This window comes from Sinocyclocheilus anshuiensis, unplaced genomic scaffold (genome assembly GCF_001515605.1).
Source record: "Sinocyclocheilus anshuiensis isolate Anshui unplaced genomic scaffold, SAMN03320099.WGS_v1.1 scaffold919, whole genome shotgun sequence".
Classification (NCBI taxonomy): domain Eukaryota; kingdom Metazoa; phylum Chordata; class Actinopteri; order Cypriniformes; family Cyprinidae; genus Sinocyclocheilus; species Sinocyclocheilus anshuiensis.
Window position 1 is genome coordinate 85,144 of NW_015547671.1, and position 12,376 is coordinate 97,519.

A 12,376-nucleotide genomic window follows, 5' to 3' on the forward strand; every position below is an offset into this window, starting at 1 on the left:
ACTTCAACCTAAAAGAAAATTTGAAATGCTGCCTGGGTAACTAGCTTAAAATAAGTTTAAGTTCTTTACGTTTTTTTTTTTACATAACTTTTTTTTACATTTTACGATTTTTTTCAGGATGCAATTTAAATTTTTGTTTGTGTTATTTTTTATGTGCTACTTCAATTTTTTATTAGCTTTTGCATAGATAGATATATAGATCTTTATATTTAAAATTATATATATTATTTTTTTCCAGTTCTAGTAGTTTTAGGTAACCTGCCTGGGTAACTAGCTTAAAATAAGTTTAAGTTCTATTTTTCCATTTAATATTTAAATGTTTTTTTTTTTAAGATTTATTTTTTTAAGATTTTTTTCAGGATGCAAAAAAGGCCTTTTATTATTTCAGTTCATTTTAGTTAGCGATAACTGGTTCAAGCGGTTGTTTGGTGGGTTGGTGTGTTAATGCTATGGCAAGCGAACACAAGGAAAGGCTCACCGTCCTGAAGAGCAGCTTCTGCGACAGCGGCTTTATTCTGGCGCCGGGGCGCGTCTGATCCGTCGCTCGGTGTGAGAGTGCATTCATCTTCACTAGAGTCCCGCTCCAGAGACACGGACGACTCCGACACATCTAACAGAGACAGCAAGATGTCACGCTATTTTTAGGAATCAATGATGCATTTTCCTTCAATAATGTGACACATATCCGAGATATAGATTTAATGGGAAACTTTCAATCTTAGTTTTGCAAGTTGCAAATAATGTGCGCTGACAATGGAACATAAATTAAACCTACAGTCTTGTTAATGTATAATAACATTCCCCATACTGTGTAAAATAACTGTTATAAAACGGAGAGTTCCGGTCCTTGATTCTGATTGGCTGAGCCGCGTTCGAAGCTGTTGTAAATTACTCTACAAACACACACCTTTGTTTACGTCTGTGTGTTGCTCGGCAACCACTTTGTTGGAACCACAACTGATTCTGAGGAACTACATTGTTTGGTGGAAGAATACTGTTTTTATTAATATCATTACACTTTATTTGCTCTGTTTTATTTTGTTAAACCTTACTACGTATATGGAATAACCGTTTTATAAAAGCAATAATCCCCATGAAGCCGTGGTTTACAGTAAATTTATAACAGCTAAGGGGTTTTTCCCCTTTTTTTGCTTCGCGTCGTACCTAACAATGCCCCTTAGCTGTTATAAATTCACTGTAAACCACGGCTTCTTGGGGCTTATTGCTTCATTCATTTCAGCAATTTTGCCTACATTTCATTTGCTGTCATTAAATTGCACTTCATTCAAAAGTTTGGGGTTGGGTCTTCACCAAGGCTGCATTCATCTGAATAAACGTGCAGCTAAATCAGTAAAATATTATTACAATTTCAAATAACTGTCTTGTATTGTAATATATAGTCAAATGTAATGTATTCCTGTGATGCGCAGCTGAATTTTCAGCATCATTACTCCAGTCTTCAGTGTCACATGATTTTCAGAAATCATTCTAATATGCTGCTTTGCTGCTCAAGACATATTTCTGATTATTATCAATGCTGAAAACAGTCGTGCTGCCCAACAGTAGTGTATATACCGCCATTATATTGAATGAATCTCCAGTTTTTGGTGTTGGCTGTTATAAAATCCTCATCTCTTACCTAATGCATTGGCAGATGAGCGTGCATCAGACGACCTGAAACAGAGCAGACATGACTTCATCAGATGCAGTGAGCATATGGCTGTAGTTTTCAGTGTTTATGAGCTGATGGTGTGACGTACGGCGCTGGTGATCCACACTTGCTCGATCCCGTTCCTTGAGTGACTGCGGCGATTGTCTTTTCCAGCAGGTCTTTCCAACTGTGAGGAAACTTCGATTGAAAGGGAGCTACTAGACTTTCAAATGCATGCAGCCAATGAGGATTGAGCACAGACTCACGTGTTCTTCTCCGAGGATGTCCCGGCCACCAGCTCATAGATCTGACTCTCTGAAGTGCTGATCACATACAGCGCTTTATTGTCTGCAAGACGAACATAAGTTCATTTAATATTTGAAAGCAACTCCGAATCTCGTCCAACCAGCCTTTTTATTTAACCCTCTGGTCCTCTTCGTTTGGGAGTCACACTTGGCTCCTTCGCGTCAAAAGTGACCGAAGCCTTAAAATGTAACTTCTTTTTTTCAGGAAAATCAATTTAATACATTTTTGTTCAATAATATTTTTGATTATTATTTAGAATTTTGAGGGGATTTTAAGATATTATGCAATATTTATACAGTTTTAATTAGCTATTTTCCCCACAAGAATTAATATATTTTTATTTAATTATTATTTTTCCATAAATGGATTCCCATTGTGTTTTTAGACATACTTACTTCATTTTATTAGGTTTTGCTTTTAGATATATTTTTAGACATTCTAAAAGACTACTTTATGTCAAGGTTTAGATATTTTTGGTTAGATAAATATCAGGTTTTGCATTATGATTACAATCAAACATTGTGTTTGTGTGCGTGTGTATATTTGTACACTCTATATTTTAGAGTGTCACCCCTTGATTGCTGTGCACTTTTTTCTGCACAGTGGCTGATTTGTAGTTTGTACCACCAAAAGATTCTCCGAGTTGTATTTTTTAGTATTTCCCATTCATTTCCTGCAACATGCAACAAAAGTCACTAAGTGTCATCTCATACTGATGAAGCTACGATTTTTTAAAATGTCAAAATAGAAGCCCAGAGTACGGTGACCCAGTAGTGCACAACACAACGCAATTAAAAAAGGAAACATAAGCTCACAACACAACGACATTAAGCTCACAACACAAGGACATTAAGCTCACAACACCACGACATTAAGCCACAACGCAACGACATTAAGCTCACAACACAACGACATTAAGCCACAACACAACGACATTAAGCTCACAACACAACGACATTAAGCTCACAACACAACGACATTAAGCTCACAACACAACGACATTAAGCTCACAACACAACGACATTAAGCTCACAACACAACGACATTAAGCTCACAACACAACGACATTAAGCCACAACACAACGGAAATGCTCCCGACCACTAGGGGGCAGTGTTGACAGTTAAACACCGATATTTCCTCGAGACGCCACAAGAAATTCTCGACGTAAGCGATTGATCTTAATGTGTGTAATCGATTTGTAAATGAACAAAGCGCAGGACGAGCCGCTCGTCTGCACCCCTCTGCAGAAGCACCAGCAGATCTGAGAGCAGCAGCGCCTGCACCTCTGAGACATTCACACGAACCAGTGACCACAACACGATCACAGACTCACAGCTCATCTATGTGCTAGTCAGGGTTATCACAGTTAACTAGAACCATACGAAAACATGAACTAAAACAATAAATAAATAAATAAAAGTAATAAAATATAACACAAAACAAATTATACGTATTTGATTTCAGTCATTTCAAGGCAACCTTTCTCATTTAATTTAATTTAGTTTAACGTCATGCATTAAAATAACAATCTAAAACAGATATTTTATTAATAAAAACTAGTGCTGTCAAACGATTAATGGCATCCAAAATAAACATATCTGTGTACTGTGTATATTTATTATGTATACATAAATACACACACATACAGTACATATTTTGAAACTATTTACTAGAGCCCGACCGATATATCGTTTTGCCGATATTATCGGCCGAATATGCCACCGATATGAAAATTTTTTTTACAGAACATATAACGCAGATTAAATGCTTGAAATGGTGTAATTACTTAGTTTGTCCAGCAGAGCGCGCTCCATTGTTTGCTACTGGCGATCTGGATGAAACGCTTTAAAGCTTAGTCTATGGAAAACCACTGAAACTTTGAACGGCTATATCTCCATAACGGCGAGGTGAATCCGCACCAAATTCGGGGGATCCCTTCAGCTCGAGGAACCCTCTCGAACGCCACCCTCCGCACATCGGTAGAGTTGACAAATTTGGTGGAGATCCGCCGGCGCGTTCGCGAGATAGTAACACCAGTCAACACTTTCACTTCAGTAAGGAGGTCTCTTGTTCAGGCAGCAGCATTCAAGCGTTGTCTTATTCGACCGTAAGTGCCCTGCGAAGTGGACTTCACATGATATTCCGCCATGATTCCAGTTCCAAGGGAACGTACACATTACATTCAAATGGCAATAAAGTGCGCGAGACGTGAATTTATATTGTATATATTTACAGAGGTAAATGATGTCCCACTTCACACTTCTCTAGTAAGTTTCGTCTGTGTGTGAAGACAGTAGCGCAAATCCGTGAATGAGAGTTCCGAAGTGAAATAAACTTTAACGGAATAAAGTTGAATGGAATTTAATTGAATTAAAGTTGTGTCCAAACTGTTGACTGGTACTGTACTATAATATACACAAAGAATATCGGCCGATATATCGATATCTAGGGCCTTTTTTTTTTTTTACTCCCTAATATCGGTATCGGCCCCCAAAAAAAACATATCGGTCGGGCTCTACTATTTACATGTATATATTTATATTCATATAATTTATATTATATATAAATATATTTAATATATAAACGTAATTTTTTTTTCTTAAATATACATGCATGTGTGTGTATTTATATATACATAATAAATATCCACAGTAAACACACACACACATATATATTATGTAAACAAAAACTCTTATTTTGGGTGCGATTAATCGTTTGACAGCACTAATAAAAATGAATTGTGATATTATTAATTATTATATATTAATAAAAAATAACAGATTTTAATAATAATATCTATCTATAATTATTATTATTTTATATAAATCAAAATACAAATGTAAAAAATATATTAGTATCTCAATTATACTGAAGTAACATTGGTGCTAGTGTGCAAAATAAGCTATTTTAATATAATACAATATATTTCATATAAGAATATAATAATCAGGCATGTGACCTGCAAAGGGCAATAGAAACAAAAAATAACTAACCCTAACAAATATTTTTTTTTATTTTAACTCTTATTTAAATATTAAAAAGTAAGCAAATCAATAAATAAATATATTACTATCGCAACACTGCAGCCCTGAATAATATCTTTTTATAAATAAACTGTACATTTGAAGTCAACACAGGAAAGAAAATGCCTTTACAAAAATGTGCATTACCACATTTTACTGCAGCAAAAGTACCAATATTAAGTGATGTATTTTAGCAGACACTATGGTTACTATGGTCATATTTAGTTAGTTTAATTTTGATTCTGTTCTGATTTGCCCATCTGCATTAAACCTCTTTACCGATGGCTTTGTCTTTGCTGACTTTCCAGGTGAGCGGCGCCTCGTGGATCATCCTCTTAGTGGTGAGATCCAGGTTCTGTGAGAGAGGAAGCAGACAGCATGAAGAGCGATGCTAGCGGCACTAACGAGGCGTACGGGACGGCTCGCACCTTGAACTGCGCTGCGACGGGATTGGCCAGCCGCTCCAGAGGCGTCAGGTCCAGCCTGTGCTGGTATTGGCCGAGCCGATGCCGGTGCTCCGTCTCCCTGACGACCTCATTAACAGCCTGCAGTATCCCGTGGCAACGGGCCTGTGCTCTCTGAAGCAGCTGCAGGTCAGGAGACGCCGCTGCACACAAATATCATTACAGTTTAACAGAACTGTTCTCATATATATGTGGATATACAGTATGTTAAAATCTGTGAAAAAGCTGAATTTTCAGCATCATTACTCCAGTCTTCAGTGTCACATGATCTTCAGAAATCATTCTAATATGCTGATTTGCAGCTCAAGAAACATTTCTGATTATAAACAGTTGTGCTGCTTCATATTTTTGTGGAAACTGTGATACATTTTATTTTTCAGGATTTATTGATAAATAGAAAGTTCACAAGAACAGCATTTGCTTGAAATTGAAATATTTAAAAATACAAAATATTATATATCTTAATGATCCCTAATGTTTGGTATTGGTTATAATGAATAGTCATGTAAAAATAATCACATTATTAAAAATAATTACATTGTTTATAATAGCACCAATTATAACCGATTATCATCATCACAGTCATCCTTTACTGATAACTTATAACTTCACCTTTACTTGGAGATTTATTTAAATCGGCAAAATTTACAAAATGCAATAGGTTACGAGTTTTAATAGATCATAAAAATTAAGATTTTTAGTTTTGCACATATGTGTCCCTGGAGCACAAAAGCAGTCTTAAGTCGCTGAGGTATATTTGTAGCAATAGCCAACAATATTGAATGGGTGAAAATTATCCATTTTTCTTTTATGCCAAAAATCATTAGGATATTAAGTAAAGATCATGTTCCATGAAGATATTTAGTAAATTTCCTACTGTAAATATATCAAAACTTAATTTTTGATTAGTAATATGCATTGCTAAGAACTTAATTTGGACAACTTTAAAGATGATTTCCTCAATATTTTGATTTTTTTGCACCCTCAGATTCCAGATTTTCAAATAGTTGTATCTCGGCCAAATATTGCTCTATCCTAACAAAGCTTATTTATTCAGCTTTCTGATGATGTATAAATCTCAATTTCGAAAAACGGACCCTTATGACTGTTTTTGTGGTCCAGGGTCACATATATGATCAACCAGTGCAAATCCTGAACGCAGCGTCTCGTTATGATGATTAGTGTGCGTTCACTCACTCTCTGTGTGTTTGATGATGTTGTCCAGCAGCAGAGGGTATTTAGTCAAGCGCTGCATCTCAGCCAGCAGCAGATCCTTCAGCTGTAACCTGCAGCAGTGAGGACTGGCCTCACACTCCTGACAGACAGCACACCGCGTCAACACACACCCGTACGATCCGTGGATGATCTGGGAAAGCACTGATGCATGCCTTACCTGTATGAGGTGAGCGAAGCGAGGGTCTTTGCGCTGTTTGCTCTTGATGAGCTCCAGCGCTTGACTCTGCTGACTGCACAGATGAGACACCTGCTCCTCGAACTGATCTCCAGCCTCTCCCTCCAACTACAGCACATTCATTTTAAAGGAACAGTTCGCCCAAAAATAAAAATTTGCTGACACTTTCCTCCCCCTCAGGTCATCCAAGATGTAGATGAGTTTGTTTCTTCATCAGATTTGGAGAAATGTAGCATTGCATGACTTGCTCACCAATGGATGTGAATGGGTGCCGTCAGAATGAGAGTCCAAACAGCTGATAAAAACATCACAGTAATCCACAAGTAATCTACACCACACCAGTCCATCAGTTAATGCCTTGTGAAGACAAAAGCTGTGTGTTTGTAAGAAATAAATCCATCATTACAACATTTTTAATGTCAAACTGTTGCTTCCGGCTAAAATATGAGTCCATAATCTATAATAACGTTTCCTCCAGTGAAAAAGTCCATCCAGTGTTGTCCTCTTCGATCAAAATCCACACACATATTGGTTTAGAGCTGTTTTCGCTTGTAAACAGTGCAGATTTCTCTCCTGATTCAGACAAGATTACTTTTTTTCACTGGAGGAAGTGTATTATGGATTATGGACTCGTGTTTTAGCTGGAATCAACGGTTTGAAGTTTAAGTGACTTATTTATGGAGCTGTTTCTTACAAACACACAGCTTTTCACTTCATAAGTCATTAACTGATGGACTGGAGTGGTGTGGGTTATTATGATGTTTTTATCAGCTGTTTGGACTCTCATTCTGACGGCACCCATTCACATCCATTGGTGAGCAAGTCATGCAATGCTGCATTTCTCCAAATCTGATGAAGAAACAAACTCATCTACATCTTGGATGGTCTGAGAGTGAGCAAATTTCCAGCATTTATATTTGATTGAACTATTCTTTTAGCTTAAAAAGTGAAAGACAGGACAGGAGCGAGACACTCACTCTGGCCAGCATGATGTCTCCGATGCCCTGAACGATTGGCGATTCCCTGCGCTTCTTCATGGCCTCACATAGGCTCGCTGGGATAGAAAAACAACACGAGTACTTATGCAACACATTTATGCATTAGGTGTGCATTATGCACACTTTTAAACAGATTGCATCCAACGTTCATATTCTGCCTTATAGCGAAACAGCTTGTTACACAAACCAAGTCTCCAAGTCACGTCTTATTATTACTATACATCTTACAGGAGTAGAGCTGCTCATATACTGCCAAAGCAGAGGTAGAAATGCGTGACTTCTGACCGTGTAGCTCGTAGACGTGACGCAGGTTCAGGAAGATGCAGGCCAGCTCTTCTGGACTGAGGACGCTCTGCATCTTCTGATAAAACACCTGATCCAGAACCCGCAGCGTGCGCAGGTGAGACGCCTCCGTGGTGAACAGCTCTGCAGACCAACATCAGAGCATCAGAGCAAGCTAAAATACTACTATTAAACTATACACACAATCTAAAGGTTTGCATCGCTTTATTTATGAAAATAAAAGGATATAAACAACAAAAGCACAAATGCCACTGAAAATGTTTATGTGTAGGCTAACGGAAAAGACAAGACCGAGAAATGTATCTGTAAAATATTGTTATTTGCAATATACTGTCTTCAACTTTAGAGTATTGTGAGGTTAGGACAAGACAGTAGTAGCCATCCAAAGTTGCAAATTTAACTTCTGTGAAATATTGTAATATCACATAAAACAGAGTTGCAAGATTTACCTTGTGGAAAAAATACTGCATAAAGCAAAGACGAGAATTTCACTTGTATGAAAAATTGCAATATTGCATTAAAAAGTTGTGAATTTAAAAAATAAATAAGTTAATTAGTGCTGTCAAACGATTAATCGCGATTACTCGCATCCAAAATAAGAGTTTTTGTTTGCATAATATATGTGTGTGCTGTGTTTATTTATTATGTATATATAAATACACACACATGCATGTATACATTTAGAAAATATTTACATGTATTTACATGTCTATATTTATATTCATATAATTTATATTATACATAAATACATTACATAAATACATTTAATATATAAAAATAACATATTTCTCTGAAATGTATACATGCATGTGTGTGTATTTATATATACATAATAAATAAACACAGCACACACACATATATTATGCAAACAAAAACTCTTATTTTGGATGCGATTAATCGTTTGACGGTACTAAAATAAATAAATAAAAATCATAAAACGTCCGCTAATAAAGTACCGTTTCCAAAAACCACTCTGGTGAGACAGGATAAAAAATATAATTTGTAATGCACATTTTAAGATTTTATGCACATGTGCAACGTCCCAATATTTGTATAAAAAATATGTTGATGGAAACACAGCTAGTATAGCTATAAAAATAAATGACGATGATGGACTGATTCTGCTGCAATATTTTAGGATTTCTAAGTAGGTTCCATATAAAACACACCAAACGGTGAATCCTTTAAGGGTCTGACTATAATTTCACTCTGGTCACACTGTCTCAAAACAGCCTTAGATTTAGCTCACAATTTCCTAAAACTGCTCACGTTCTTCCATTTCACCCACAAACACACTGAAGTCTGAGGCTTGAGGCTATCTGAGATCATTAACAAATTTGGCTGGTATAGTTTTCATCTTAAAACACAATCTTAACATCTCAGCCTCAGAATGAGGAGACAGGCTTGTCTGGGGCTGTCAGGAGGCTCACTTCTCCTGCCTGAGGAGAAACGCTGCTCGTCACAGAGCTGACAGACGCCTGACAATATTCCCATCTGAGTGAAAAACATCCCTGGGCTCTCTCTGGGTTCACACAGTTTATGCTTCACTCTGGGCTGCTTATTAATTTGAGGAAGTCAAGTATTGAGATTTCACTATAAACAACCAGTTAACATTCTCACTGACATATTTACATGCTTAATATCATTTATTAAAGATGTTCAGCATGTGACAGGCACACAGTCAGTGTATTAAACTGTTGTCAGTCTGTTTGGTGATTATTTTGCTTAATATAATGGGTAAATGAAGAGTTTGGTCCCAAAACGCTATAAATCCATTTTGATTAATTTGAGAAAAATGTGTTTTCTTTACAAAGAAAGTGGCTAGATAAAAACCACTATTTTCTGTTTCAAACTTTCACATAGCATCTTTAGGTTATAATAACATTAAAAATTCAAATCCAGATTTTGATTTTCTAAGATTTATTATAAAATTTTATTTTTTTCCCCCCAAATGCAATAAATCCATGACACGTTTTTTTTAAATTTTTTTTTTAAATGCAATAAATCCATTGAATCAATATAAAAGTTATTTTTCATATTGAAACTGTTGAAAATACACAACATAGTAAGTTGATCCACATATGACAGCCTCTGAACTTGGTCAATACTAATCTTATATACAGGCACTGGACCAAAAATACATTCAATCAGTCATCACTCCCAAAATGAATTCAACGGGTCATCTTGTTTTATGAATCTGCATTATGAACGCGATATTGCAGTGATCTACGGCTCTGTGTATTAAATGCGCTCCATCTGAAAGCACGTGATGGAGATTTACTATTAATCACAGAACCAGCTTTACTGACGAGATGCGCATGACAATCATATGCGATTTATCGTGCACCCCTAAGTTTGTTTGTTGACCGGGTGTATAAGGATGCGGGTGTATAAGGGGGAAGTCGTGGCCTAATGGTTAGAGAGTCGGACTCGTAACCCAAAGGTTGCGGGTTCGAGTCTCGATGGTGCGCTGTGATTGGTTGAGCAGATATATCGCATTCTGCAGAAAAGTGAGACTGGCGTTTGTCACAGTTTGTAAAAAAAAGGGAGAAAACATGACAGAATAACTCGGCGGATATCGCATTTTGCGTAAAATTTAAAATGTACTTTTCAACACCGACCAGATACAATACTGATTTTGGCGGAAACTCAATTTTTAAAAAAAAAAATGGAGTTTATCGCGTTTTGGAACCAAACTCTTCAAATATTCACGTGAAGCACTGATTTAGAAGTGCTTCTGCTGAATGCCTTTCAAATGTACAATCGTAAAATGATGCTGAACACAGGCTTAATAAATTGTCAAATAAAAGTTATATGAAATAAATAAAATCAATTACATTAATTCATAATAATATTCTAATAAAAAAAATTTAAAATACCAGGCTCGGTTTAGTTCTGTAGCATGATGTCTATTACCAAAGACAACAATTTGGATGTATTCCTGAATTTAAAGAAAAATAATAATAATAAAACACAACAAGAATACAAATAAAATAAAAAAGTTTGAGTAATGCCTTTAAAACACAAATAAACAAATGGAAAAGTTTTAAAAGCAGAGTTAAAGCAGAATAAATGTCCTTATCCAAATCAAAGCATTACCAAATCAAACAATTTTGATGTATTTTCCTCAATTTTTAAAAGGAATTAAAATAGAAGTTGCTCTGATTTTTGTTAACACATTTAATTAATTCTTCCTGAACAAGAAGTGTTTTATTTGAGCTATAACAGTGTCTAAATGTGTCTTTTTGATCCATTTTGATATTCTGGTTTTATTCAGATCTGAACAAAACATTTGTTAGATGATCAGATTTTTCTCCAAGTAAAATAATTTTCTTTCACACTTTCAATGCATCATGACATTTTGGATATTGTTAGTGATTTGGTAACACTTCACAGTAAGGTCCCATTGTTTAACGCCAGTTAATGCATTAACTAATATCAAATAACAATGAGATACATTGTTACAATATCTTTGTTAATGTAAGTCAACAAAAATACATTTGTGCATTGTTCGTTTATGTTAGCTCAGTGGCATTAAATAATATGAACAGATTCAACTTTTGTTTTGAATAGCGTACTACTAAATATTACAAATTAACATTAGCCAAGACTAATAAATGCTTTAGAAGAATGTTTCATTGTTAGTTCGTGTTACCTAATGTAGTTAACTAATGTTAACAAATGAAATCTGAGTGTTTCTAGTGATTTTATCACATTAGTCTCATGTCAATGTCAAGTTTACATACTTTAAAAGCAGTGCGTGTTGTGATGCTGACAATAATTTTTCCATTATGAGTGCCTAAAATTTGTTAAAATTACTGTCTATGGTAACTGACATCATGTCACAGATGCAGTAAAAATAAAAGCTTAAGTTGTATCAAACCTGGGATATTCCCTTTAAAGCGGATGAAATGGATGTATAAATGGAAATTTCTGCACCGCAAACAGCTAAAAATGTAACTGCAAAATGACTGTTTTCAAACGGGTTTCCAAATGGCCTGCCTTTTGTTTGTTTGTTTAAATTGGTGTAAGTGTATTGATGTGAATTGATGTGAGACACGCTTTGAGATGCAAGACAGATTTGGGACGAAATTCCAACAATAAAGTGTAACTGAATTGAATTGGTCAGGCAAGAGTGGCATGAAATACAGAGTTCTGGCATGAAACTCTAGATGGCGCAGTCCCATAGGTCTAACTCAATCTGACCTAATGACATCAT

At 35.7% G+C, this 12,376-nt stretch overlaps 1 protein-coding gene across 1 annotated transcript in view; it reads right to left on the reverse strand.

The window, feature by feature from the left end:
- LOC107702752 (rho guanine nucleotide exchange factor 11-like) overlaps window positions 1-12,376 on the reverse strand; it is a 48,047-nt gene that overhangs the window by 6,672 nt on the left and 28,999 nt on the right. Inside the window, 10 exon segments of the mRNA XM_016505165.1 lie at window positions 479-610; window positions 1,640-1,674; window positions 1,918-1,999; window positions 3,172-3,243; window positions 5,261-5,336; window positions 5,410-5,588; window positions 6,643-6,760; window positions 6,839-6,964; window positions 7,834-7,910; window positions 8,140-8,280. Of these exon segments, the coding sequence (XP_016360651.1) occupies window positions 479-610; window positions 1,640-1,674; window positions 1,918-1,999; window positions 3,172-3,243; window positions 5,261-5,336; window positions 5,410-5,588; window positions 6,643-6,760; window positions 6,839-6,964; window positions 7,834-7,910; window positions 8,140-8,280 (1,038 nt within the window).